General features: G+C 46.7%; 10 protein-coding genes across 10 annotated transcripts; 6 read left to right on the forward strand and 4 right to left on the reverse strand.

Annotated features, from left to right (window-relative positions):
• Window positions 1–675: 675 nt before the first annotated feature.
• I302_100640 (uncharacterized protein) lies at window positions 676–2,686 on the reverse strand (the record flags this gene model as incomplete). The annotated part of the gene is made up of 8 exons (XM_019190653.2): window positions 676–745; window positions 897–1,398; window positions 1,504–1,718; window positions 1,791–1,820; window positions 1,895–1,986; window positions 2,199–2,459; window positions 2,554–2,609; window positions 2,668–2,686. 8 exons carry the CDS (start codon window positions 2,684–2,686, stop codon window positions 676–678), a joined length of 1,245 nt encoding a protein of 414 aa, XP_019047401.2.
• Window positions 2,687–3,234: 548 nt separating this feature from the next.
• I302_100641 (uncharacterized protein) lies at window positions 3,235–5,553 on the forward strand (the record flags this gene model as incomplete). Its single annotated transcript, XM_019190654.1, has 10 exons — window positions 3,235–3,286; window positions 3,354–3,441; window positions 3,619–3,835; window positions 3,952–4,048; window positions 4,113–4,171; window positions 4,227–4,280; window positions 4,341–4,421; window positions 4,562–4,787; window positions 4,852–4,951; window positions 5,022–5,553. The coding sequence occupies 10 exons, from the start codon at window positions 3,235–3,237 to the stop codon at window positions 5,551–5,553; spliced, it is 1,506 nt and encodes a 501-aa protein (XP_019047402.1).
• Window positions 5,554–6,394: 841 nt separating this feature from the next.
• I302_100642 (carbamoyl-phosphate synthase, small subunit) lies at window positions 6,395–8,080 on the forward strand (the record flags this gene model as incomplete). The annotated part of the gene is made up of 4 exons (XM_019190655.1): window positions 6,395–6,632; window positions 6,805–7,610; window positions 7,690–7,872; window positions 7,955–8,080. The coding sequence occupies 4 exons, from the start codon at window positions 6,395–6,397 to the stop codon at window positions 8,078–8,080; spliced, it is 1,353 nt and encodes a 450-aa protein (XP_019047403.1).
• A 622-nt stretch (window positions 8,081–8,702) lies between these two features.
• Window positions 8,703–13,415, forward strand: I302_100643 (uncharacterized protein; the record flags this gene model as incomplete). The annotated part of the gene is made up of 18 exons (XM_065869114.1): window positions 8,703–8,751; window positions 8,866–9,008; window positions 10,069–10,230; window positions 10,327–10,371; window positions 10,444–10,457; window positions 10,553–10,566; window positions 10,655–10,755; window positions 10,822–10,986; window positions 11,082–11,126; window positions 11,213–11,233; window positions 11,290–11,354; window positions 11,502–11,605; window positions 11,674–11,683; window positions 11,777–12,241; window positions 12,305–12,623; window positions 12,772–13,009; window positions 13,077–13,288; window positions 13,389–13,415. 18 exons carry the CDS (start codon window positions 8,703–8,705, stop codon window positions 13,413–13,415), a joined length of 2,199 nt encoding a protein of 732 aa, XP_065725186.1.
• Window positions 13,416–14,120: 705 nt separating this feature from the next.
• Window positions 14,121–15,982, forward strand: I302_100644 (uncharacterized protein; the record flags this gene model as incomplete). The annotated part of the gene is made up of 11 exons (XM_019190658.1): window positions 14,121–14,225; window positions 14,286–14,302; window positions 14,365–14,423; window positions 14,500–14,512; window positions 14,579–14,587; window positions 14,651–14,724; window positions 14,830–14,916; window positions 15,012–15,157; window positions 15,286–15,353; window positions 15,422–15,477; window positions 15,567–15,982. 11 exons carry the CDS (start codon window positions 14,121–14,123, stop codon window positions 15,980–15,982), a joined length of 1,050 nt encoding a protein of 349 aa, XP_019047406.1.
• Window positions 15,983–16,351: 369 nt separating this feature from the next.
• On the forward strand, window positions 16,352–17,010 carry I302_100645 (uncharacterized protein; the record flags this gene model as incomplete). The annotated part of the gene is made up of 3 exons (XM_019190659.1): window positions 16,352–16,523; window positions 16,659–16,737; window positions 16,878–17,010. 3 exons carry the CDS (start codon window positions 16,352–16,354, stop codon window positions 17,008–17,010), a joined length of 384 nt encoding a protein of 127 aa, XP_019047407.1.
• A 155-nt stretch (window positions 17,011–17,165) lies between these two features.
• I302_100646 (uncharacterized protein) lies at window positions 17,166–18,844 on the reverse strand (the record flags this gene model as incomplete). Its single annotated transcript, XM_019190660.1, has 7 exons — window positions 17,166–17,377; window positions 17,436–17,532; window positions 17,602–17,831; window positions 17,899–18,275; window positions 18,341–18,461; window positions 18,531–18,623; window positions 18,724–18,844. 7 exons carry the CDS (start codon window positions 18,842–18,844, stop codon window positions 17,166–17,168), a joined length of 1,251 nt encoding a protein of 416 aa, XP_019047408.1.
• Window positions 18,845–19,189: 345 nt separating this feature from the next.
• On the forward strand, window positions 19,190–20,244 carry I302_100647 (uncharacterized protein; the record flags this gene model as incomplete). The annotated part of the gene is made up of 5 exons (XM_065869115.1): window positions 19,190–19,264; window positions 19,333–19,409; window positions 19,502–19,802; window positions 19,900–20,058; window positions 20,131–20,244. The coding sequence occupies 5 exons, from the start codon at window positions 19,190–19,192 to the stop codon at window positions 20,242–20,244; spliced, it is 726 nt and encodes a 241-aa protein (XP_065725187.1).
• Window positions 20,245–20,714: 470 nt separating this feature from the next.
• I302_100648 (uncharacterized protein) lies at window positions 20,715–22,114 on the reverse strand (the record flags this gene model as incomplete). The annotated part of the gene is made up of 2 exons (XM_019190662.1): window positions 20,715–20,810; window positions 20,996–22,114. 2 exons carry the CDS (start codon window positions 22,112–22,114, stop codon window positions 20,715–20,717), a joined length of 1,215 nt encoding a protein of 404 aa, XP_019047410.1.
• Window positions 22,115–24,084: 1,970 nt separating this feature from the next.
• I302_100649 (uncharacterized protein) lies at window positions 24,085–27,340 on the reverse strand (the record flags this gene model as incomplete). Its single annotated transcript, XM_019190663.1, has 10 exons — window positions 24,085–24,108; window positions 24,195–24,436; window positions 24,498–25,932; window positions 25,985–26,095; window positions 26,145–26,294; window positions 26,351–26,503; window positions 26,604–26,882; window positions 26,979–27,083; window positions 27,168–27,226; window positions 27,301–27,340. The coding sequence occupies 10 exons, from the start codon at window positions 27,338–27,340 to the stop codon at window positions 24,085–24,087; spliced, it is 2,598 nt and encodes an 865-aa protein (XP_019047411.1).
• Between the last annotated feature and the right edge of the window lie 598 nt (window positions 27,341–27,938).

A 27,938-nucleotide genomic window follows, 5' to 3' on the forward strand; every position in this document is an offset into this window, starting at 1 on the left:
AATCTATCTTACCTTTATCTTCATCCCTTCCTTATCGATAGCAACTCCACGAGGATGGGTAATATTGGAGGAGCAAAAGGTCGTATGCTGATGTATTTTATTATGACCGATAGGGCCTCCGACATCCTTGGGACGGACATGGACATGGACATGGAGAAGAGCATCATTAGGTTGTTGGACGTGGGAGAAGGATGCATTGTATAACACCGATGCTCTCTTTCGCTCTCTGTTCATGCTGAAGGGTAGGCGAGATACTTAGCACATCTGAGTGTTCATCATAATCAATCCCGAGGACTTATTGCATTCGCGAAATGCCAGTTCGTAGTGGTACCCTACTATCTAGCAACTACAGAGAGAGGTGTTGGGCAAAGTGTCTGGACTAAGTAATCATCGTTGTGCCGCTCACGAATCGGCGTGCAGGTAATCACGATCTCATGTCTCATTTCGAATTCCTCCAAGCACGAGCACGAATAATTCACTAGAGTTTATTCGTTTCCATCTAGTCATGGAGAATCGTTCATCATACACTAAGCTGACTGCTGGATAACCTAACCTAAAGATCTGATGTCAAATCGTATTCAAAATCCAATATCAAAGTCATGCATACACCCTATGATATAATATATATCCCCGTCTTATATCTATGATCGATACATTACCTCTAAGTCAACTGATCTAAGGGAGAACGTGGTATGCCTTTGGAGGCTTGTGTTTCCCAGTCTCGACGGGTATATCGAAGCTTGTGCTATAAGTCATCAGAGTAAGATCAGCAAATTGGCTCCCCATGCGTTGTACTAATGGGATCTCTTCTTCTTCTTTGATGACAAAGCGAGAGTGACCTTGTCCAGACACGGCAGTAGATCATGCGATGTGCACAAAGTGGAACAGACACTCACGCAGCTCTGTATCTCCTCAAATACTTGATAGCATGATCCTCGATCGGATCAGGTGTCATATCAAGTTCCTTCCACGATTTCACTTCCTCCCCGTCGATCCCCCTCATCTCAGGCTTGTATTGTTCCGCCCAGCCCGATCGGATCTTGGCGGCATCAGACGACTCTTGGAAAGCTTCGATACCCAAATCATCAATGTACTTCCTCTCAATCTCATCGGGCGAGACGGTAGGCCACCAGATACCCCTGTTCAAAAGTGAGGCGGCGAACATCGCCAATGGTTTGGGTACGGTGGGGGCGCTGGAGATGGGGTTGAGGGTGATAGATGAGATGAGTGATTGAAGGGAGTTGTAGGTGTGGAGGACTGGTCCGGGGAGAGCGAAAGTGGATGCGACACTTGTTACGGGGGCGTTGAGCATTAGGTCGAGAGCACCGGCAACGTCCATTACGTGGACGGGGAGGATCTTGGTCTTTCCTTCGTTGAGCTTGAAGAGGATTGGGTATTCTGGTAGAGATTGAAATATCAGTATTGAGCTTAAATGAATCCATTCCGTTCTTGAGCGTAAGGGTCAGGGAGAAGATAGAGGGCGGAGAAAGGGGTTTCACCCACGGGCAATAGCATTCAACAACCAATCTTCATAACCGAACATCTGGGATGGTCTGACAATCGTAGCAGTAGGGAATGCATCTCTGACAGCTCGTTCACCATGGTATTTCGATCGGTAGAATGCTGATGCTGAGTCTGGAGCGGCGTTGAGGTGCGACAAGTGGACGAGTCGAGGGACATTGAGGGATGCTGAAACTTCGGCGATGAGTCCGGCGGCTCTGAGCATCGAAAACGGAAAGAGAAATCAGTATCGGCCCTCTCGTGTTCAGCAAGGAGGGGGATCCACTCACTTCACGTTGACATCTTCGTATTTGAAGTTCCTACATTGAGGAATTTTCTGAGTCAGCCATGTAGATGCAAAAGCCAAAGACCGTTTGTCTGCTCAAACACGTACCTTGTCTCCCAGTCCCTGCCTACCAAGTTGTATACTACGTCCGATCGCTTGACACATTCAGCAATTTGATCTGGGTTTCTGGCGTCCCATTCCTAGAGATTATTGCTTGTCAGTGACTGGTCTTATGCGAGAAATCATAACTCCTTCCATATTTTCATCACGATTATCCCATAACAGACGTTCACTCCATACTCCGGCATCACTCATTTTCGAACTTTGACCCATAAAATGCACCTCTCCCACACACCTCCATTCCTCCCTTACCTGATCACATATACTCCTCTATCCAGATTCAACCACTCACCATAGGAACGATCTGCCCCAAATCACCCATGATCTTCAACGGTCTCTTCTCATCCTCATCCCTATAAGGCACTACCACCTGGGTACCCTGTCTAGCCAACTTCTGCACCAGGTATCTACCTAGGAATCCCGTACATCCGAATACAGTGACTGTATGACCCGAGTCAGAGGATCGTCCGCCAGTGGGGGGGCCGTACTTGATTATTGGTTTGGGAGTGTGGGAGGGGTCGGGCGAGGAGGTGACTACTAGTTGGTGGGCTGACTGCGAGTGCAAGAAACCAAGCATGAGTCATTGGCTCAATAGGGCCTTGACTGTGGATCATGAGAGGTCAAATGTCGGATAGGTGATGACTTACTCTAGTAGATAACAATGATCTTCTCCCTACCACGCTTTTACCTCGAAGGACGGGTTCTAAAATGGAAAAGCGTCAATCAGCTAAATCGACTATAGTGGTATCTGACCAGCTTACGCATTCGTATAGAAGCCATTTTGAGGTATCTATCTCCGTTGATGTTGAGGTATGGAGGATATCAAGATTTGTTGTCAGTCATCAACAAGGATGTGGATGGATTCAACAAATGGGTTGTTGCTGGTTGGGAGGTACAGTGAGCTCTATCGTCCTATAGCCTATCGGAAATGAGCAAAAGTGAATGTGGCATAAATTGATCCCGCTGGTTGATTTGCATCATTATGTAAACCCACGTCTTACGCCATCCATGCCACGCTACCATCACTCTCGGTGTAGACAACACATCAATCACATCTAGCTTAGCTTATGCCTGTGCACATCCACATACACATCCCACAACTATATATATCATAGCTTTGGGCTCAATCTCACATCAACCACATCATCCTATCACTTGATGATAGACCCCATAATAGATTTCAGCTATTCAAAACGGATCCTGTACACGCGAATTTAGCTTCAGTAATCTCACGATTCTTCTCCCCTTCTCCCCCTCCACAGCCTTCTCAAACAACAACGGAAGAAGGAGACCGTCAGATCCAACTTAGACTCGACACAGACAACACGATGATGGCGAGTAGACCTTGGTCGAGCTTGACTCCTGTTCAGGCTTTAGTCGGTACGTGTCCTCTCTTCCGCTCTCAGCTGTTCATCTACGAGAGCTGATCATGCTGGATGGCGAGCAGAACAATGCTGTGATCCCACGTTACCCACTCCCAATGACGTTGCGAATATAGAACTAGCGGAGATGATCAACAAGAGGAAGGCTAATAGGTAAGCAAATACTTTCCTTCACCCTTCTCATGGCTATCATCGCACCTCGTCGATATGACAGTACGAGTCACCTCCTATACACCTGCTATGACAGTATTATTCCTCCCACACCTCTTGTATACTTATCAATGACAAGTGGATTCACCAATTAATACTAAAAACTCAAACCCCACACAGCGCACGAGAAGCAACCCACGGCCTACTCCCACATATCAACTCGCGCAATCCCAACGAAGCGATCATAGCCCTAGCTGTTCTAGATCACCTAGTCAAGAATTGCGGTTACGCCATCCATCTGCAGATTAGTACCAAGGAATTCCTGAATGAGCTGGTCAGGAGGTTTCCTGAGAGACCACCGATGGTCGTGGGACGGGTAATGGGCAGGATCCTAGAAGTGAGTGCTGCGTTTCATTCGTCCTGCTTTACCATCTCAATAGAGTGACTTCGCGACGATGAAATGTGATGGCAGGGGCCGAGCCGAAGCTGATCTTGTTGGTGTCGTTCGGACAGATGATACATGAATGGAAGAATACTCTCTGCGTTCACTCGAAATATAAGGACGATTTGGTACATATTAGGGATATGCACAGATTATTGAGCTATAAAGGTGAGCTACTTGTTTAATCCAGGGTATCACAAAACAGCTCATGACGGTGTTGAAATGCAATTAGGCTATCGCTTCAAATCGTTCGATGCTGCTCGAGCAATGGCTTCTGCCAACCCTAATGAAGTGAGCTGCTAGACGCTCGATAAGGCCCGCTGGCGCAGCTGACACTTAAACATAGGATCTAAAATCACCTGAAGAACTGGAAGAAGAGGATAGACAGGCTAAATCTGCTGTAAGTTTTTGGTTTATATTCCTCCTCAATCTTAGCTGATCGACGTGTGAGAGTACGTAGAAATTGCAAGAGTTGATTAGAAGAGGTACACCGAGGGATCTGGCGGCTGCGCAGGAGCTGATGAAGGCTTTGGCTGGTGCTGTGAGTAGTCATTTTGTAATGGATGAACCTCTTCATCTTGTCCATAGCCAAACGATGCTCTTGTACATGTCTCTTTTGGTCCTCTGCTATTTCTCAGAAGTATAGCTTCATGACATGGGCTGATCTCGAATGATTTGTAGGAACCCGAAAAACAACCCGATTACGCCGCTCAGACACTCTCTGAACTCGATAAAGTACAGTCTAAAGCGATCTTGCTGAATGATATGCTCAACAACGCAAGGGAAGGCGAGAAAGTGGGATTAGAAGGTGATGTGTACGACCAAGTGGCTGCTGCGTGTAGGGGTGCTAGACCAAAGATCCAAAAATGGATCGAGGATGATGATGGCTCAAGAGAAGGGATGATGGGTGAGTTGGGCCTTTACCGAATCTTCCCCAGATTTGGTCTGACAACTGACTGAATGAACTGTAGATCGGCTGTTATTGTGTAACGATCTCATCAACACCGCGTTGGAAAGGTTCGAAGCATGTAAAGTAGGGGACTGGTCCAAAGCTCAAGCCGTTGTTGAAGCGTAAGTTATCATTCTTACGCTAGAACAAAATTTTGCATTGATGTTAACTCGAATGATGCGTTTGTTCTAGTCACAACCCAAACAAGAAAGCTGCCGATCTCATATCTTTCGACGCATTTGCAGATGACGATGAACCGTCTTCATCTACCTCTGCAGGCCAAGGCGGTGGATTGGCCTTACCTGCAGATTCGTCGAATAACGCAGGTATGACTGCCGCTGGATTACCTTTCGACCTCTTCGCACCTAGTCCTTCGGGATCACCTTCACCTGCCGGACCAAGTGGTGTTTCTGCATTCGGCTCACAACCTTCTCAACAACGACAAAATCCAATGGACTTCTTCAATAACCCTTCTCCTTCGTTCCCCCAACAACAAACGCCAAGTTATAATGGTGGATTCGGTGGGTTCCAGCAAAGCCAACCACAACAACCCCAGCAATATCAGCCTAATTACGGATTCCAACAACCTTCACAACCTTCGCCCTCTGCTCAACCCTTACAGGGATATTCATTACAGCCACAGAATGGTCAAAATCAACGACCACCTCAGCCTCAGCCTCAGAAGAAGGATGCTTTTGCGGATTTGGTGAATTTGATGGATTAGTGGTTTCTGGTGATAGATAGCGCATGTCGGTGATATACGATGCGATGGTTGTAGATAGACAGAAGAGTTCTTTTCAGTTGCATTACGATAGGATGCATGATATGGATATGTCAATGGTGTGTCTTACATTTATCGCTTTTGCATGCATTCGGTTAACCCGTGTGCGTACTCTTGTTACGCTGCATAACTGCACGTGCCATTCGCTAATATGTGTATGGGGTGGAATTTGATCCCGGCGGTGATAACGAGTTTTGGTGATTTTGGTGATTCAGGGATCGAAAATTAATTTGACTGGCTGGAGGGTGAACAAACGAAACGAATACGAGTCATGAGTGGAAAAACTCAATTTCTTATCTCTTCTCTCCTTCCTTTTCTTCTCTCTCTTCTCCTCCTCACATACATCACATACATACTCACACTTCATCCATCAATACAACCACAATCACAACATCTTCTATTCCACCTCAACCAAGAAGACAACCAAGCTCATCCTGATACAACCCACATTATAACAAACGACAAGTCGAATGCTGTGGACTGAAAGAACCTCTGACGAGTGGGTGTTTCCTGTTGAGACATGTCTCGTTTCCCCTCTCCACTTTGTCTCGTATACTCTGTCATTTGTACTGTCTGTATCTGTCGGATCATCCCTTATCTCGTTGTCCCAATCCATCCGAGTACACTGTTAAAGAGATCAAGCTGACCTGTATTGACATTCGTAGTTACCTTTCCGATCAAGTTTTCACTCTTTTACATAATTAATTGACCTCCCAAGACCCGGTCAAAATCTTACGTCTCCATTTCTTATAAAGTAATAAACAAACAAACAAGCATAAACACAATGTCAATTGCTCGATCTATCAACGCCGTCCGAGCCCTCAAATCATCTTCCAGCAAATTAGCTCTTCCCAAGAGGAACCTCGCTACTCCCGTTAACACCAATCTCTATACACCCGTCCTGCCAGCCAAGATACCCGCGGTGTTGCACTTGAAATCGGGTCAGAGCTACCATGGAGAGAACTTTGGGAGTGAGAATTCAAAGTTTGGGGAAACGGTTTTTAGCACTAGTATTACGTCTTGTGAGTGTATGTCTCTTCTGAAGTGTTGATGTTTCTTTTAGCTTGAAAATGTAAACATCGGGTGTCAACTGGGGGATGATACTCCTTGCTTTGGTGAAATGGGGGTTGGATGTGGACGGAATCACATTTTATCAACGCGTCGAGCAGAGCTGACTTGCCCTCCCCCTCCCAGACACCGACTCAATGACCGACCCATCCTATCTCGGTCAAATCCTCGTCTTCACCTCGCCCATGATCGGAAACTACGGTGTCCCCTCCAATGCTTCCCCACCCGGATTCCCGGGTATCCCCTACCTCGAATCCGAGAAGATCCAATGTACCGGTGTAGTCGTCTCAGACGTCGCGCTCAAGTACTCTCACTACAAAGCCGTCGAATCACTACACGAGTGGTGTAAGCGATACGACGTACCAGGTATCACCGGCGTAGACACTCGAGCTATCACCTCCCTCCTCCGAGATCAGGGAACCACCCTCGGTAGATTGGCAGTAGGCGATGAGTCTCTCAAACCCGCCCCTTCTGCTGGGGAATTCTGGGATCCCTCCGCCGAGAACCTCGTCGCGCAGGCCTCGACCAAGCAACCCTACGTCCTCAACCCCGAGGGAAAAGGACCCAAGATTGCTCTATTGGATTTCGGAACCAAAGCTAATATCCTCCGATCATTGGTCAAACGAGGAGCGGTCGTAACAGTCTTACCGTGGGATTACGACTTCAACTCCATCAGAGATCAGTTCGATGGATTGTTCTTGTCCAACGGTCCCGGTGATCCCAAGCAGATTATGGAGACTGCTCTCAGAGTTAGGGAGACGATCGATCAGTGGGATAAACCGATTTTCGGGATTTGTATGGGACATCAGGTGTTGGGTTTGGCAGCTGGGTTAGAAGCCTACAGAATGACCTTCGGGAATAGAGGTCACAATCAGCCTGTACTTGCTTTGGCCAGTTCGGGAAGTATCAATGCGGGTAGGGTTTATGTTACTGTGAGTGGGACTCTCCTCTTTTCTTCGTGGTGGTGCGTAATTAGGGATATGTACTGATATTCGTTTCTATTCGTTGTAGTCGCAAAACCATCAATACGCACTCAAATTGACCGAAGACTTCCCAGAAGGATGGGCACCATTCTTCATCAACTGTAACGACTCTTCCGTCGAGGGTATTATCTCCACCCCTGAGAGTGGAAAGCGAGTTTGGGGTGTACAGTTCCACCCTGAATCCGCTGGTGGACCATTGGACACTATCGAGGTGGGTCGTGCTTCTTCTCCCTTGCTCTACAACATATAAGATGTCAGATGTCAGATTGCTGATGCTTTATAATCGATTACAGATGTTCACCGATTTCGTCAATGAGTGTCAGTTTGGTCGATCCGGTGGATCTAACATGATCGCTGGGGAGGTCAAGATTGGAGGATCGGACGCCAAGGCTGCTGCTGAGATCAGTGCGAGTGCTTAGATAGACGATCTAAGCGGGGTCCAGTATTATATGAGAGTCGATCAGGATACGAGGTCGATTAGGATACGAGGTCGATTATAGTTTTCTTATCTCTTCGTATCATGTATATCGGGTTATGGTTATGCATCTGATAGTATGTCAAGTATGGTCGTTGGCCTGCATGCGCGGTGTTGTAAAGTGAGGAATGCAACTTGAAAGATATAGAGATGCACCACCAGAAGCTACTTTCGAAAGTAGAGCACTCCTTCAACCGGTGAGGGAATAAGCGACGAGTCCAATTCACAAAAATAACGAACGTGCATCATTTGGATACTCGTATTGATAATTTCGATCACACGAGCTTACTCATTCAAAACGAATAAATGAACAACGATTCAATGCTCATGATATGTTGTCAACTCTGCTCATTGCAACTCCCACCATCAGACGGTCTGCAAGACGTCTGCGTCTCCTATCGGTGAATTTAATTCGCTTTCGCTCATCGGTATTACCCAGTCCCATCAAATTGACGTTGAGCTTTGGACAGTCGACATCTGAATAGACCTGGAATATATGGGTGAGGAGCCATTCAAGTGAAATTAGGAAAACAGTCAAGTCGTCCAAGTCTGAGAGATAAGTCAGGATGGTATCCATAACCATAATGCACCATCTGGGAAATACGACTGTGAACCGTGAGTCCTACCATAGTCTAATTCCTGTTCTCACCCCTTCGTACTTGGATAATGTTGGAACATCAATATCAAGTCCGAGTTATCGTGACGCTGATACTTCCACCTCGGATCTAGACCCACCCGTCCAGACCGAGCCGCACGTCCATGTCGATCCGCATTCGACCTTGTTCCTTTGGTACATCTTTATTATCGTGGGATTGGTATTGCTTGGAGGGGTTTTTTCGGGGTTGACATTAGGGCTGATGGGGCTGGATACTGTGGGTCTCCCTTTTACTTTCTCACCCTGATTTGTTCGAGTGAGCAAGCAGGCGTATTGCGAGGTCTTGAAAGATGAGGGAGGGATGCCATGTTTGAAGAATTGAAGAGAAGAAGAACATACCGGCAGCATGTATTCAAGGTTATGGAGCACCGACATACAAAGGTCCCCAGCTGTTGTAAAGTAAATCCAAGTTAGCTATCCGGAACACCACGAACGCAGACACCCCGACCGTGAGGGAAAGGACATCCATGCTATAACGAACGTGCATCATTTGGATACTCGTATTGATAATTTCGATCACACGAGCTTACTCATTCAAAACGAATAAATGAACAACGATTCAATGCTCATGATATGTTGTCAACTCTGCTCATTGCAACTCCCACCATCAGACGGTCTGCAAGACGTCTGCGTCTCCTATCGGTGAATTTAATTCGCTTTCGCTCATCGGTATTACCCAGTCCCATCAAATTGACGTTGAGCTTTGGACAGTCGACATCTGAATAGACCTGGAATATATGGGTGAGGAGCCATTCAAGTGAAATTAGGAGAAACAGTCAAGTCGAACATCCAAGTGGAGTCTGAGAGATAAGTCAGGATGGTATCCATAACCATAATGCACCATCTGGGAAATACGACTGTGAACCGTGAGTCCTACCATAGTCTAATTCCTGTTCTCACCCCTTCGTACTTGGATAATGTTGGAACATCAATATCAAGTCCGAGTTATCGTGACGCTGATACTTCCACCTCGGATCTAGACCCACCCGTCCAGACCGAGCCGCACGTCCATGTCGATCCGCATTCGACCTTGTTCCTTTGGTATTATCGTGGATTGGTATTGCTTGGAGGGTTTTTTCGGGGTTGACATTAGGGCTGATGGGGCTGGATACTGTGGGTCTCCTTTACTTTCAGAGGTCTTGAAAGATGAGGGAGGGATGCCATGTTTGAAGAATTGAAGAGAAGAAGAACATACCGGCAGCATGTCAATTTCAAGGCTTATGGCGAGACGACCGACATACAATGAGGTACCCCCAGCTGACTTGTTACTCCACCAGGTAAATCTCCAAGTCCTAGCTATCTCCGGAACACCGGACGAACGCAGACAGGCCCCGAGGGTGCTCAAGCTGATAGGGAAAGGGAAACATACCATGCTAGTTGTGCTCTTACTGGGGAACACATTAATCAACACTTCTTTACCTATCTTCTTGGATTCTATCGTGAGTGTGCTATGTTTTGTTTGTATCGCTTACAGGCGAACCGAATCTTCATTGCACCGGAACTGACGCTGAGGATGATGGTGGGATAATTGATAGGTTGGAGGAGGGTTGATAGCTGTTTTGGGATCTACGTTGTTGATTGTGAGTTAGGCTGTCAATTGGTATTGTCGCTTGTGAGGGGTTTGGTAGTTGACGGTGAATCGTGAATATTAGCTCATCTTTGGAGAGTGAGTACTACTATCTATGACCCGCCTAGAGCATTTGGAGGGATGTTAGGGACGAGACGGGATATTGATATAATGTTGGTATCATGTCGATACAGGATATTACCTCAATGTGAGTTACTCTCATCGTCAAATGACAAAGTCAAAGTCAGAACGAACAGTAAGGGTAAGCTTACTGATATATTTCCCGGATACTACAGCTATATGCGATAGATACGGCCTAGCGATCGGATCAACATTCACTCCACTCATCAAAGTACTCATCATACTCATGTACCCAATTGCCAAACCCATGGGAATGGTAGGTTGGGTCGAGTCGACATGACTTGGGTGGCAGTTCGAGCTGATGGTTCTGATACAACGATAGATCCTAGATTATATCCTCGGAGCACACTCCGACCCAGTCACATACCGTAAAGCCGAGCTGAAAACATTTGTCAGTCTGGGTGTGGAAGATAAGTTGAATGAGGATGAATTGGGGTTGTTAGGGAGTGTGTTGGAGTTTTCAAATAAGAAGGTCGGGGATGTTATGGTGAGTCCCCTCTGAGCAATGCCTTTGATATCCCCCGATATGGTTCGACCAGAGTGAATTTGTGTAGACTCGCTTACTGAGGGATGGGGTGATAGACCGCTAAGGAAGATATGTACACGTTATCATCTGATAAGATCGTTGTGAGTCCCTTTGCATGTCTTATTCCTACACAGTACAATGTACAGTATCTCCAGGCTGATATGGTTATTGGTATGCTGCGACGCAGGATGGAGAATTAGTGTCGGAAGTGAGTTGAGCGACATGTCATATCCATGAAATATCGGTTCCTGGTCTGATCAGCAGGTTCAGATCTTGAGAAAGGGGTATAGTCGTATACCGGTGTATGATTCTCGGACATCTACATATACGTGAGCTGGGTTGAACCCGTCTTCTAGGTCGCGATTCTCAGCTGATCATTACATCTAATTCACAGAGGCTGTTTGACGTGAGTCTGCAAAATGGGATCACATCACAATGAAGGGATGCGATGGGTATTGATATAGATCGGATTCTAGTCTACGCAGCTTGGTATCATATGATCCTACCGACTTGCTACCCGCTTCAAGGTTGATAGCGCAGGTGTTACCGCAGTGTTCACCTGATTTACCATTACTTGAGGGTAAGCAAATCAACCGTGTGATCAACAGTAGAAGTTGAATATGCTAATCCTAATTCGGTCGTACTAAGCAATGGCATAGTGAGTGCTCGTAGTCTCAGTCCTCGTTCAATTGAATATCTATCGTATGTGAACCAGGGGTTTCAGCGTCTGATTCCGTATGTGTAATTGTAGCTTCCAGAGGAATTGTATACACATCGAATTCGACTTGACCGGTTCTGGAAGAACAGATGGCGATCACGTGGTATTGTTCAACCCCGATGTAGAGGTTGACAGGATGTTGTCTGTCCTTGGACTAGATTCGGGAGATAAAAGGTTTAATATAATTGATATTGAAAGTTTGGATCCTGCTTTGGCGAAAGTCCCCTTCCCCACCCCAGCAACGTACGATGCGATCTTCAGACATTATCTGGACATCTCCGCTATAGCTTCAAGACAGACTATCGCTTTCCTTTCCCGATACGCACCTACCGACTCAGCCAAAGAGAAGCTAAGCGCATGGGGAACCAACAAGGAGTTGTATGCTAAAGAAATTGATGGCCCAGCATTGAAATTGGCAGAAGTACTTCAAGCTGCCTCTGGAGATTCGTTAGATCCCATCGACGGTAACAACTTCACCTCGACCCGATGGCATATACCGTTCGATAGGATCGCATTCCAAGATTAAACGTATACTCCATCTCCCTCTTCGAAATCACACAGATCCGTCGTCCGCTGTAAATGTAAATACACTGCCGCCTCGCCCGTCCACCACCACGAGCCCCGATGGGTCTTTGGGCTCAGTACCAACTTCATATTGAATGTCAAACATGCTCATTCGGGGGCCAATACCCCTGCGGCAGAGCAGGATAACGCCCTTGAAGCTGTTACTATGCGGAAGGTGCCGAGTTATAAGTTGTCGGGACCTAGGGACAATTATGTGAGAGAGAATGTCTATAAGGTGCCGATCCATGTTAGGAGGAGTACGTTTAGGTTGCCTACTTCGCCTAAAGTCCCGATTATCATGATTGGACCTGGTACTGTGAGTTGGGCGTTGTTCATCTTCTGTCTCTTCTTTCTCGCCCCTCTCCTCCATATGTTTTCTCGCGTTTCGCTTTCCGCTTCTACAGCCTTGAAATGCTTCATATCGGCTCAGGAGAATCGTTACTGATATTTTCATGTGCCTACAGGGAGTCGCCCCATTCAGAGGATTCGTCCAAGAACGTATCGCCCTCGCTCGAAAGGCCATTGAGAAGAACGGTCCAGACGCATTGAAAGACTGGGCACCAATGTACTTGTTCTACGGATGTAGGAAGTCGAACGAGGATTTCCTGTATAAGGATGAATGGCCAGAGTACGAGAGGGAACTCAAGGGTGTGTTCAGGATGAAGGTCGCTTTTTCTAGGGAGATGAGGAAGCCTGATGGGAGTGAGTTTTACTCTTCATTCCCTTATAATCTTGCTCGCCATTACTGACTATCATGATTCCTCATTAGGCAAAGTATACGTCCAAGATCTCATACATGACCTCCGATCCGAGCTTGCGCCTCTCATAGTGGACAAACGAGCATACATATACATCTGCGGAGATGCCAAGAGCATGTCTAAGGCTGTCGAGGAGAGGTTGACCCAGATGTTGGGTGAGGCTAAAGGTGGTAGTGCCGAGGTGGAGGGTGTGAAGGAGTTGAAGATGCTCAAGGAGAGAAATGTGAGTGTGGTCTATCCTATCATAAGTCATCTGTCATGCTAGAGCTATACATATGTAAAGTGCGGTTCAGCTGACGATTGGATCGTTTGTGATGGTATAGCGACTCATGACTGATGTTTGGAGTTAATCGGCCTCATCCAAGATGATGACCTCCAATTTGGGCTTTGTGGGTGGATAGTGGGAAGTGGATAGATTGTTTTGTTTATGACTGATACGAGAGTCACGGCGGGGATGAGGAATAGCATGTTATTCATATAGATGTGGTGTTAAGTCATTGGTCTTTTGCATGCATATACTGTTTATACGTCCATACTGTTCTGTTACTGCTTTCTGACATCCAGCAAGAATCAGATAGACCAGGAATAGTGGGATGAGATCGTTGTGCATGTACATACAAACAGCCATACAACCGTGCCTGGGTGACTAAAGTGACGAATCATGATCGATCGGCAGCATCAAAATATGACCATCAACAAAAAACATTATGTCACCGTTATCTCATGGGTCATCTTACGAGACTCGGTGTGCTGACCTGTGAAATAAGTTGAGATGCTCGGGCATGGTCATGCTTGACCGTTGAAAGCATCCGTCACCAGCAACAGCAGGAGAACTACCAGTATACATACGATATAAGAGACGGTGGGACGACAAGTAATATATAGAACCACCCTCATTTCAATCTCGACTACTTCTAACACCACCTTCCAACCGTTCTGTAACGTCCTCTTCAATACCACCTTTACAAGAGAGACGGGCCTTCGTACCTTTAGGCGAATATATCAGTGTGTACTTTCGAAGGATACAACAAGCGATCAGATAGACCCAAAGCAAGATGTCACCTACATATCAGATTATAGATCAGTATAACCTGACTATCTCATTCTTGATTACGCTGGCTTGGCAGATGTTGGGATTTGCTATAGCTTGGACGTTCAAGGTGAGTAGTCGACTGAGGTTGGATATGCGCTAGGTTGTGATGCTGACTCTGATGTGGTAGTTTGATAAAGTCACGGAGTAGGTCGTTTCGTGCTGTGACTCGTCCTCTGGGGAGATAGATCGACTGACGACCAAAATAGTTTTACAGGAGGATCCAATTTCTTTATACTTGCTTTGATCACTCTCACTACAGGAGGAAGTGAGTGGATATCTCTGCTCTTGGTCGATATGGGAATCACGAGCTGATGGCTGACATTTCGTATCGATTGTTACAGCATACACAGCTAGGTATGTTTTCATTCATCCAGGGTACTTGTACAACGAGTTGAGCTGACTTATGTGTCCTCATCATAGGAATATCGTGTGAGTTGCAATATTTGACTAGCAGATTTAGACAAGATTGATTTATTCGTTGATCCCTTGCAGAGCGTCAGTTCTCATGATGATTTGGGCAGCGAGGTTAGCTGGGTTCCTGTTGTTCAGAGTATTGAAAACAGGTAGTGAGTCTCCTGCAGCCGCAGCCATCTCCTCACTTCTCACCGGGATAACAGAGGTGTCGCTTTTGGCGTTTCACACGAGCTTATGGGGAACATAAATGAACCCAGGTGATACTCGATTCGACGATATCAGAAATCATTTCTTTAAGTTCGCTGGGTTCTGGGTAGGACAGATAGTATGGGTATGGACTGTCTGTGAGTCATCCATCCGTTTCCGATGTGTGATGCGCTCCAATATCATCAGTCTATTGGGGTCCAACGGAAGCTGAGAATCTGTATTCTTTCAACAGCCTTACCCGTAGTGATCCTCAATTCACCTGCCGTCTCATCGCCATTCAGATCAGGTGATCCGTCCTTTGGGAAGGCAACTGATATCATCGGTATTATTTTGTTTGCTATTGGCTTGTTTTGGGAGGCTGTAGGTGATATACAGAAGGTAGGTCAACTTCTCTGCACGCACCGGATGGAATTCACGAAGAAGCATTCGATCCATCTCCGGTTGCACGACTTCTCGAGCTATTAACGGAATCACGAAGAGTGGATACTGATCATGTATCAAATTAGTACATGTTCAAATCATCTAAACCACCCAGGGGTCAACCTTGTACAAAAGGATTATGGTATTTCTCACGGTGAGTACTTTATCCCAGCCGAACATAGGCAGAAGTAAGAGCCTCAGCTGAGTAGTTGACTGGTGTAGTCATCCACCTTATTTCGGTGAAATCACCGTACACTGGGGATTATGGTTGTTGTGCTGTGAGTGATGACAGACATCAAACCTGAAATCACTCTACCGACCCGATATATAATGCTATCCGGCTGACTGCCTTGCCGCCCAACTGTAGTAACACCAACAACCAACGGTCTCCTCCCCAAATCAGCCAAATCAGCCCAATACGCCGCCATCCTCTCCCCCCTACTCACCATGGTACTTCTCCTCTTCGCCTCCGGTCTCCCCACCGCCGAAAAACCAACAGCCAAGAAATACTTCCTCATGTCCTATCCATCTTCTTCCCATCCTTCCTCGGGAAGTGAAAATGGGTTCTCCCTACCTGAAGCGGAGAATGATATTTGGTCGAATTACAAGTCATATTTGAAGAGAACCAGTATAATCATCCCCTGTCCTCCTTCTGTCTATGCTAGGTTCCCTGAATGGCTCAAACGGAGTGTCTTGTTGGATTTACCTATATTTAGGTTTGATGAGCGGACGGATGGGAGGGACGCTTGGGAGGAGGAGAGGAAGAAGAGCGGTGGGGCGTAGGGTTCGGTCGGGGTTGATATAATGTAGTGAAAGAAGTAAAATACGTATGGTCCTATAATGTATGATGTCTGACTGCGGCTGCACACTAGCAATGCTCTAAGCAGAGCTCGACCGCCCGTGCAAGACATTCCTGTACATGGAAACAGAGAGGAGGGGTACAGGTAGCCTTATAAAGGGGTGTGAGGTGGACAACCTCCACTCTGCACGTTACGCTCAACCAGGCATATCGAACATCACCGACGTGTTGAATCTCGCATTCTCAATTCCTTTCATCTTCAACAAGAACCTATCAAATATAATCTACAACAACTTACTCGATCTGGACACTGGTATACTTCCATGAACCCAACCCCACTGCCAATCCGAAAGATGCTGCGTACCATCTTTCTCGCGTTATTCCTCTTCCCCCTCACGCTAGCCCAGTTCGGCGGCTTCTTCCAACATGGCTTCCCTTTTGGCGGACACGGTCATGGACCGCCAATGCATGAGCAGGATCATGGACAGAGGAGGGAACATAGAGGATGGACCGAGATGGATAATGGTGAGTTTGGTACTCTATTCAACGTCACCAGCACAAGGCGGACGAACGAGGGAGGGATAATCTGGTCGTATTCACCTGATCACCCTCTCATATGATACGCTATCGAATGTATACTGAATGTCTTACTGCGTATAGTGCACTGTAGAGCGGGGTACGTCTGTCCCTCCTCGCTGGCTTGTGTACCTACCCCTGCGGATTGTCCATGTCCTTATCCGTGAGTAGCTTAGCTTTGAAGCAAAATCCCATCCTCTTATACTTTCATTTTATTATATACCCTCACCGAGCATCGCACACGATTGTCTCGATGATATCAGATATAACATGCTAATGAATTACTTCTCCAAAATCTCGCAGCGAAGATATCAAATGCGTCATACCGGATAACAGAGAACGGGACGAAGGTGAAGGTCCGCCTTTTGTCTGTGTAAGGTCTTCTGGAGGCGAAGGGAGCTGCGAACAGGTAATACAGTACTCAAAGCCTATATGATGGGGATGCAACCGTTGTTCGGTGGTTTCGGTGCATCTCATTTCATTCGTTTATGCTGTCCAGCTAAAATGGTAACATAGCGGATCACAGGTATGGTACTGATGCTATAAGATGCTATAAGATGCAAGGTATCCATCTATTGACCTAACCTATGCCTAGTAGACTGGGAACTCAGGATCCACTTCTCTGCTCCAAGCTCTCAATCCGCCTTTCACATCTCTTATCCTCACTTGCCAATTCTCAACGGAGATCTTGCGCAAAGCATCTGCAGCTATCTGGGAATCATTACCTCGCCTGCAGAGGAATATCACTTCTTGTGAAGCTGGAATGGACGATGGGTCTTTCAGTATAGTGGGAAGTGGTATATCTGGAAACCGCCATCAGCTACTGATACTTCCCCGAAGGTGTATCTAAAGAAAACTTACTGATTGATCCTGGGAGTGAACAGATACCGAATTCCACTGGAGGACGAGTATCTACCAGGGATATCTGAGAGTCTGAACTGAGTAGAGTGGACAGTTCCTATCATACGGTAGAATATCAGCTTTGACGCAAACCTTGACCCTCACGATGTTTTCAGAAATAGCTCACCTTCACATTGATTCTCTCTCCATCACGTCCTTCTACCAACCCCGTCTCCTCATCCACTTCTGGACCCATCGCTCCGGCACAGAAGGATTCATACCCATACACATCCAGATCGTCCGTTATTGTAGCAGATGGCCCACAGGCGATACATTTAGGGGAGGGTCCTTTCATACGTATTGTGCGAATTAGGGGGTTTGAGCAGAGATGATGGAGATGCAATAGTGGCTCTGGATCTACATCACAAAGTCTCAGCTTATTCTGATTCAATGTTCAGCTGAAAGAGAAAGAGATCGAACGCACCTTCTTTCCCTATAATAAGCTTTATGACTTCCCCTGCCATCCCTGTCCCCACCAGACCAGTCACCACCCCCCACACGCCCTCCTCCTCACACTTCCCCCCTGAACCAGGTAACACGCTAGGCCAGATACACCTATAACATGCCCTCCTCATTCCTGCCTTTGTAGATCCACCATATACTGCCCATTGACCTGCTGAGGAGATGGCCGCGCCTGATACGAGGGTTATACCTAGTCGGACGGCTGCGTCGGAAAGGAGATATCGAGTCAGAGGTCGGTCGGTGCAATCTACTAGGATTGAGTAGGGGGATAAGAGGGAGAGGGCGGTGGAAGGTGATATAGGTACGGGGTGGGGGATGAGGGTCACACTTGGGTTATTTCTACATAAATAAGGCTTGTCAGTCAGCTATGACAAGTGGATTTCAGTCTTAGCACAGTGACTAACGCTGATAATGTTATGCAAGCTGACTCAGCCTTGTTCATGCCCACTCTATCTGTCGTGTGAAGTATCTGTCGATGCAAGTTGCTCAAGCTGACTGTATCATGGTCGAATATCCCGATCGTTCCTTATTGACGGAGTCAGATGATCAGCTTTGAGTTACCCAGAGGTGAATGGTAAGGAAGGTGATACTCACCTACTCCAGAGGCGGCAAGGTATTGCAACGTTGGACAGCCCAGTCCACCAGCACCTACCACTGCTACTTTGGCATTCTTAAGTTTGAGCTGAGCTATTGGATCATCCAGTGTACATGAATCAGCTCGTGAGCTCCGGTACAGTGATGTTCATTCTTGAAGCTCGTGGGATGAGTGGTCTCGAATGATGCTCACCGGGCAGACCAAACCCAGGCATGATCATTTGTCGACCATATCTGACGTACTCATCGAGTGAGAGAGGTACTTCGTCTGTTGGAGGTAACGTCGAGCTAGATGCTTCGTTTTCAGTATTCATCTTATCGGAGCTTGTGATCGGCCTTTCTGGTTCCTTATTCAATGTATGAAAGTGATGATGCGAATACACAGATCAGATGCAAGAAGCAGAAGGAGGATGTTGCTTTCTTTTCAACTTTTTGGATTCACCTCCACCTGTTGCTGTTTTGTAGTGTCATTACGATAGTGCATTAGCGGGATCAAATGCTTCTTTACAAGACTATCCTAATGACTCGCACAGAGCGCTTTCCGTTGGGTTCACCTGAGGTGCGACCTCCTGCTTCACTTTCGTGCATCTTCTTCATCGTTCATCTTCAACTTTCTTCGACAATTTTTCTGACACCTGACACTACCCAAATCAAGCAAAATGGCCACGACAGCGTCATCATCTAAAGGTCAGATGGAGACCAACCCCAGAGGTATCCCAAAAGCCCCATTCGTGGTGAGTCTATCGCTCTTGCACCGGTCCAATACAACACGAGCTGACCGTTGGTTTGCAAATGATACTAGGCTGATGTGGACGAATATGTTGGAGGTAAAGATGCTGAGATACAAAGTACCATGAAAAAATTTGAGGAGACTACAGCGTGGGTATCTTCTTCTGTCAAACACCCGTCTCCATATGTCAGCCAGTACTTCGTTCGTGACTCAGCAAGCTGATCATTCGAGATGTGTATAGCAAATACCGATACATGGAGATATCCCTGCAACAACGTCGTAAAGCCCTCCTAGGTAAAATACCAGATATGGAACAGACCCTCCAGGTAGTCAAGTTCCTACAAGTCCGACGAAAGAAAGCTTTGGGCGAACCTATCGAAGAGGAGGAAACGGGTAGCGATGATGATGATGATGATTTGGATGATTTAGATGATGAGGAGCAGAAGGAGGACAAACCTTTGAAGACGCTTTTTGAGCTGAACGATACGTTGTATGCTGAGGCGGAGGTGACGGAGACGGGGGAGGTTGGACTATGGTTGGGGGTGAGTTGGCTTCGGACCTGTCTGATATAGATTTGGCCGAAATCACTTGATAGTTCGTCATTGATGGTTGAAGCTGATGATCTGTTGACCCACGCAGGCAAATATAATGTTAATGTACCCATTACAAGAGGCCATCGACCTCCTAACGACCAAACTAGCGACAGCTAAGAAATCCCACGAAGAGACCGTAGAAGATTTGGAGTTCTTGAGAGAACAAATTACAGTCATGGAAGTGAACTTTGCAAGAGTGCACAACGTGAGTATAGGCTTGATATATTATAGCCATTCAAACGACTCGGAGCTGATCAAATGTTACTACACCTCACAGTGGGACGTGAAAAGACGAAGAGAGAAAGGTTTGATAGGTCAACAATCCGGATTACTTCCTTCGCAGAGAAAGCAGGGTAATGATGATGATTCAGATGACGATGATAGGGACTAAAGGACGGTATATAGCATTGCATGCATAAACATTGTAAATACTCTAGAGTGTATTTGGAAGGTGGCGATTGGAATAACGTAGTATACAGCTCTGATCACAGCGACGATCATAGTATTTCACATTCACACTATTGCAAGTGTTCCAGGTCAGATCATATAGTGTAGAGTGATTATGAGTGTTCGTAATATACAGTGATATTCGTGTAGCTTCCGTCCACTAACTGTGCTATGACCATTACTCGGCTAGACCTCTTTCTCTGACCCTTGACGGCAATACGATAATACTGTACTGTACAATATTAACAGAGTTCACGATATAACCCAGCTTTTCTCTGACAGAGTTTTTCTCTCGACATTGTAAAATGGAATAATTATACACAGAAATGTCTTCCCTCCTCTTCCTAACCCATGAACGTCTTCTTCTCCCTGACCAACTCCAGCTGATTCAATTGATCCCATAAGGAAGGGATATCACTGCAAGTTTCTCGCAAACTCGCTGAGCTGCCTTCGGATGTTCTGGCGATTATCGACCAGCTGAGATTTGATCTGCTGTTTCGTCAGACCGGTCTATGCGTTATCGCCCCAACAGCAGAATCAGCTACCATCCTACCGTCCTTACGGGATTGCTGACTGTCCCGGGGAAGTAAATCGAAGATTCATAGGGAGATGAGTGGATAGAACCTCGGACCCGGAAGATCCGCAAAAGCCTTCCATTTTATGTGGCATCATTGCAGTCAACCAATCAAACTCACCATCTGAGCGAGTTCATCCAGATTGGCCATAGCCACGCCCTTGCTTATAATGTGCTCGGCGATCGCTATCTTCGCCTCGACGGGTATTCGAGCTTTTGGTCCGGGAATGCCCTTGTGCTTCCCCTTGGGTTTTGAGGGTTTCACTTGATCTTCCAGAGAAGCCAGATCGTCCCCTTGGACTTGGGAGGACTGGGGGAACCCTAATGTCGAAGACGAAGATGACGAAGATGGGACAGGACCGACCGCGCGAAGAGGCGGGGAAGGCGATGGTTGGCCATGGGCTGAGGGTGAGTTCGAGGAGCTTGGAGTCGTAGAGGGTGGTCTCAGGATTGAAGTCGTGGTAAGACTGCCTGAACCCTGAGGCTGGACAGAGGGAGGACCATACGTCGGGACGGAATGATGAACGTAGTGTTGAGGATAGGTGCCATACGAGATTCCACCCGATGTCGATGTCGAGGGCGAGGGCGAAAGTCCAGGGAGAGGATGAAATTCCTGACTCGATATGAGAATGGGATTGGGGAATCCGCCTGGTGCATGTGGCGTTATTGGCGTGGGCGGTCTGCTCAACGACGAGGTAGACGGTGTGATTGGTCCGGGACCGTACTTCAGGGATGGACCACTGGGCATCGAAAATGGATGTTCGCTCTCATAGGAAAAAGGGGGGTATGCCATATGAGAAGGGAAGGGTTGAGGAGGCGGAAGTGGCGAGGGATATTGAGGGTGAGCAGCGGGTCGTGGGTAAGGCGGTTGATGGTGAGGATATCGCGCTCGATTGATATTCTGGTCTTCTACCACATGTCCAGGCTGGCAATAGGCTGCTCTTGAGGCGGTGGCGGTAAGAGGAGAACCGAATGTTGAAGATTGACTTTGACTCTGACTTTGGACTAAAGGGGTGGGGATTGTGCTTGAAGAAGCGGAAGAGGTGAAAGGCTCTATCTCTTCAACCTCTATTCGCGGCCGCTTGGTACTAGGGTTAGGCGACTGCGATTGAGAATGGACCGATTGACTCCTTTCTAAAGGTTGACTTTCCCCAGAGCCAACTTGAGATTGAGAGGTCGCAGTGGTAGGCGTCCATAAAGGAGGGGGTGGTGGCATCGATTGTTTATCTTCTTCTGACATTGTATCACAATACAGTATCTCCAAGACCTGGAGAAAAGGAGAATTTTCGAGCTAGATCCAAGGTATCGCTGTCTTGTGGATATTCCAATAAGAATGGGTCATGAGACTTGAGAGGGTTTTTCAGGATCGACGATTGGCAGCGGGTTGCAAAGTGATTACAAAAAGAGCGTGAAGTAGTCGGTTGGCTGACCCTTTTATACAAACAAACGAGTTCCTAAAAGCGGGAAAAAACACTTCGTCCTTGTGTATTTGTGTTTGTGTTTTCTTTTTTTCGGTGATAGGGAATTATAAGATTACAATCTATATTGGTCTGATCATTCTAAAAGGAAGCGGAAGAGGATGCAGGTAGAGACCGATCAAATGAAGAAGAAAAAGAAAAAGGGAAAGAAATATGAAAGAAATGAGTAAGATCTTTTGGTTCGTTATCCCTCGTATTTTGATGTTCGTTTCTTCATGGGTCTTGAATACTATTCAACTTCGACAGGGTGGGTGAGCAGCTCGTTTCAACATGCCTACGTATGGCTTGTACCGTTGACAACAAACTTGCAATGTTGACGTTGATGTTGATGTTTCGGTTCGTTTCCCTAGTTACCAACCTATGGCGGCTATTCTCACAGGGTGACTGTTGAATGGTCAAAGTTGTCGGTCTGCGGACAGAATGTGTTGATCGCCACGTTTCGTCAAACTCAAGGTCAGTATGTGTATCTGTTATTCTGTTTTGAGAGAGGACTAACGGGTTCGAATCAAAGATCCAAAGAATCGAAGTGATCCACATGACCTTGACGACACGCCCTCCATCGAAATTATGGACTTGCCATTCGACATTTCATTATCCGTTCCATAGTGATTCATGGGACCGGGTACTTTTGGATAGACCTATCCTTTGTGAACTTGAGAACTAGTATGGTTCCTAGGTCACGTCTCGACTGCCCCCACTCCCCACTGCACTGCACGATAAGAATTTGATGATGTAACCCCGAAGATGTCCTTTCGACTTCGGACCGTCAAGGTACCATCATGCCATCAGGATACCTGCACGTATACAAAGTATGTAATGTGTATCAAGTTGAGCACTGAGGGGCTGCACGGACTCGCGGACTGGAGAATGTCGGGTTCCTTCCCCTTGACAACTTGTAACTTGACAACCAACATTTCCATGGTGCCACAGTTCACTCGATCGAAACACGACTGGCAGTAGGGAATTTGACTTGATCCGAGCGTTAGCTTTGTTGGCCGGATCATATGTTAGTAACACACGTAATTACCTCATGAGTCTAAATAAGAAATAAGCGATGATGGTACCTCGACCTCTACACAGTCGGCGCATGGACCACTAGTATCTCGTTCCTTTACCTTGCTCCATGTGTCTGCTGTTGACGGAGACACAAAATGAGCGTGAAACGTCAGCAATGATACGCTATGATTCCGATTGACCCGATTGTGAATTAGCCAATCATCCTACGGACATATCACGAACTAACGTATAAGAAACAAATATAATTCTTATTTCATCTCATCCAAATCATCACAAATAAAAACTGGTATACGTGGGGAAAACACCCATCTAACAGATAACTCGTATAAGTTGGAAAGCGTGTGAAGGAAATACTATACCTCACCCATGATCGGAAACCCCCTGCTGGAGAAATTTAGGAAAAAAAGAGAGAAGAGAAAACTGGAACGATAACTTTGAAATAGGGGAAGAGAACAATCTAGGAATGTAAAAGATATGGAACCATGCAAAGAAAGAAAGAACCTATGCTAGAGTGAATAAGAAAATATGCTTGCGGCGTAGATACATTATATCCCATATATGTGGGTAGTTATCGTCCTCGGACGACAGAGCGCGGCAAGATGTCATTGATGATTGTTGTATGTGTTGATCCGGGACCTATGCGATTGGGGGGAGAGTTTTGAGAAAACCGAAAAGAGAATGGTGTGGTGGTCGAAGGGCAAGTGACGATCTAAGTTTATTTCGAGGCGTTCTTGATAGCCTATAATCGGTCAATCATGATTAGCATCTCCAAACTCAGCTTAAAAGTCTCAAGAGTATCGAACCAAAGAGAGGTATCGTGCTCACCTGCTGAGCATAAGACGCATTCGTCTTAGCCCTCTTGTTACCCGACCTCGTTCTACCCCAAGTAACGGCCTGGGAAACCCAGTCTTGCAAGAGCTCATCTCTGATTGATCCCTTGTAAGCCTCAGCGAAATCTCCAATAAGACCAAGCGAGGCAGTACTGAACGAGTCGGTTCGATCTTCGTCCGCCCAGCATGTCTTGAGGAATCCCATAATTCCTGGGACGTAAGGCTGCATTGCGGAAGCTGAACATAAATCTTCCAATCAGTATAATCACATTTATGTATATCATGAAAAGGAACTTACCATCGCTATCCCTTATACCATTCATGATACCGATGAAAGCGTCCACAATAGACTCTCTCATGGTCTGGACGAAGTCGATCATAGCTTCATCGCCTGGGGCGGCAGACGTTGAACCAGCTTGCGAGAGAATGGTCATAGTGGTATCGAGGTATGGTCTAAACCCTCCTCCAATCGCTAAAGCGACTTCTCCGATTGTAGTGATGGCGTTAGGCTTGACTTGTCGCTGTACGACAGGACTTCGAAGAAGATCAATCAGGGCCACCATCAATCGTTCGGCGTAGGGTGTGAGGCCTTCGTTGATGGCTCGAGCAATATCACTTCCTACGTACACGGCTGCTTGGGCGACTTGCCAGTCTTCGAATGAGCCGAGAGCGGAGAAGAGGAATGGACTGAACGCGTCCATGTATTTCACGAATCCAGCTTCGAGTGCACTAGCCAATCCACCGACAGTAGCGAAAGCATCTTCCAAGACACCTGCGTGTTTACCCGAGGCCTGAATCAAGCCCAACAAGTTCGTCATGATTCGATCGGCGAAGGGAGCGGCCAGAGCTGGTGATCGTCGGATGAAGGATTGAATTACGACACAAAGGTTGATCTGCATGTCGTTCCAGTTGTTTCGATCGTCCATTCCTACCAATTGGTTCTGCATACCCAGAAGAGCTTCTTGTCGTGTCAGCATAGCGACGGCGACTTCCTGAACCACTGGAAGAGTATCGTTTGCAGATGCGCCGAGGAAGACGGATATCGTTTGATAAGCGGCACTTCGGCTGTTGGCATGGTTGGTAGGTCTCTCGGCGATAGGCATCAACTCCTTCAGAATACCAGAGTAGTACTCTGACATGGCGGAGCTTTGCACATCGTCACCTCCTAAAGGATCGGCTTCGGAGATTTGAACGACAAGACTGTTCAAAGCGGCGCAACAACTGTTGCAAGTCCGAGGGGAAGCGTTGAGACCGATGACAAGGGCAGTGATGAGATTTCGGAGGTGGACAGCAGGATCGATGACTTGAAGCATATTTTCACAGATCTTGCTCAATGTCCAAGCGACGGTATCTCGTACTTGTAAACTAGGATCGGATTGCATCATACCGACGAGAGCACCAAGAGCTTGGGTTACGAGAGGAGCGAGGACTTCAGGATCCGGACCGTCAAGAATGGAACCGAAGGCCATAACAGCAGCTTCTCGACGTTGCCAGTCGTTTTGCGTTATACCAGCTTCGACGAATGGCACGACGGGTTGGACGATATCGTTCCCGACGTTGTTGGCGAGCAATTCTAAACAGCATCCAGCAGCCATCGCCTTTGTCCAATCATCCTCATCATCATCTTCGTTCTGTTGGCAAAGGAGTTCCAGGAGTACAGGGAGGATATCGGGAAGAGCAGCTTTGGCGAAACCTTTAGAGACGTAGAGTGGTTGTTCACCCTCTTCATATGCCTGAGATACTGTCAGCTTCGCTGATGTTATCGGTGTGACACGATAAGCTCACCTCCATCGCTGCTTGAGCCAAATCGATCTCCTCCTCACACACAGTACTCCAGAATTCGATAGCTTGAAGAGCAACAGGTTCTTCTTGATGTTTCATACCCATGATAGTCAACTACACATGTTGTCAGCGACACCTCGTTGTGCGATATGGGCTAGCTCACCCCGAATAAAGCTCGTTCCATGTAGAAATCCATCTTCTCATAGTACAGATGCATTATTCTAACGAGACACTCAAAAGCACCAACTTGGACAGTGACAGAGGGACTCTGAGTAGCTTCGCACACAACTTGCATGATGTAATTTCGCTCGCCCTGTCCGACAATCAGCATAAATCGCTGGACAAGCAAGGGAAGGAAAGACGACTCACTTCACGCTCGAAGTTATCCCTGATGAATTCCAACGAATTGAGTAAAGCTTGAATAGCAGCATGCTGGACATCATGACTGGGTTCCTCCTTTCTCGCTCCTTGTACGACAGCAGTGAGAATTTCATTTGATCGGGCAGATAAGATCTCTGGGTCCTAAATGATCGAATAAACCAGATCAGTAAATGCAAGATCTTCCTCCTTCCTCCTTCCCATTTCCCATAAGACCTTATCAGGTCATCTAAATGACACTCACGATGACTTCACAAATGAACCCGACAGCCTGAAGGGTGGCAACTCTCAACCCCTGGTTCTCTTGATTACCCACGAACTCGAGCAACTGCGGGATGAGTTCCGGCCATTTGCTGACTGGTAATTCGATGGCGGCAATGGCTGATACACAGGTGGCGGCGACTGCACCTGCACGATGTTGAGGTGATCCAAGGGTAGAGAGAACAGATTGTTTCAACGGGGCAGTAGCTGAGTCGGGAAGGGAGAGATATCGTTCTGTTAATTGAGGTTGATTGACTGCGTCCTATTGTATAAGATTGCAATAACATCCATTCGTTAATCGGATATCCTCACAGTTTTATAATGGATGGAGGAAATTAGACATGAGAAGTAAACCTACTCGAGCGGCAATAGCATTCTTGAAAGCTAAACCAGCAGCATAACGAACATTCAAGTCTTGCTGTTCATTTGCTAATTCTACAGCGAGGGTGTGAAGGTATCCGTGCTGTGTGAAGTATCGATAACATCAGCTTGATCTCAATGAGGTAGACAAATGTTTTGATCGACTACTTAAGGGAAATGAACATACGAAGTTATCCCTGGCGGCAGCTTCGAGTTGCTGGGTAGCTGATTCACGAGCAGCCTGGTCTATGACGCAAATGAAGATAAAAGCATGAGTGAGCTGGTGAGTGGTATAAGGAGATACGGCGAGATTGACTTACTAGGTGACAGGGAATCTTGGAGCAGCTGGGCCGCGTTCATTTTCTATGTGGTTTTATAGGTGTTTGAGGATAGTTGGAAGGGTTGATCTTCTTGTGTATTCGTGTATTCGTGACGGTATTTATGATGGGAAGGTAAAGAAGGTAGGGTGTTAGGAATACGAGAAACGTTTGATATGATGTAAGGAAAAGGTATTATTGCACTTGAAGGTGGTTATATGATGATGATCTTGGATGATGAAGCAGCAAACAATTCGCAGGTGCAAGTGGATGGTATGGTCTTTGGTGTATGGTGTATGGTGTATGGTCTTTGGTGTATGGTGCACCGAGCTACCATACCATACATAACATCCACACGCGTTAACGTGGTATAGTAGTGGTTCATCAAATGGGATAAATTATGATAAAATACAGTAATAGGAAATTACCCACTATAAACTGAGCTATGACGTTGCTGTAATCGGTGGCACTGCTGAGCATCCATCTAGTCATAGCAATGCCCTGTATCGCTCGCTTCCCTCTGTCAGTACAGAGTACCGTCACATTGATTGTCCTGTATATGCACAGTGTCCAGTCCCGCTGCGACAGAGCTGATCGACGATCACCTTACATGAACTCACGAGCTTATATGCTCGACATGA

This window comes from Kwoniella bestiolae, chromosome 1, assembly GCF_000512585.2.
Source record: "Kwoniella bestiolae CBS 10118 chromosome 1, complete sequence".
NCBI lineage: Eukaryota > Fungi > Basidiomycota > Tremellomycetes > Tremellales > Cryptococcaceae > Kwoniella > Kwoniella bestiolae.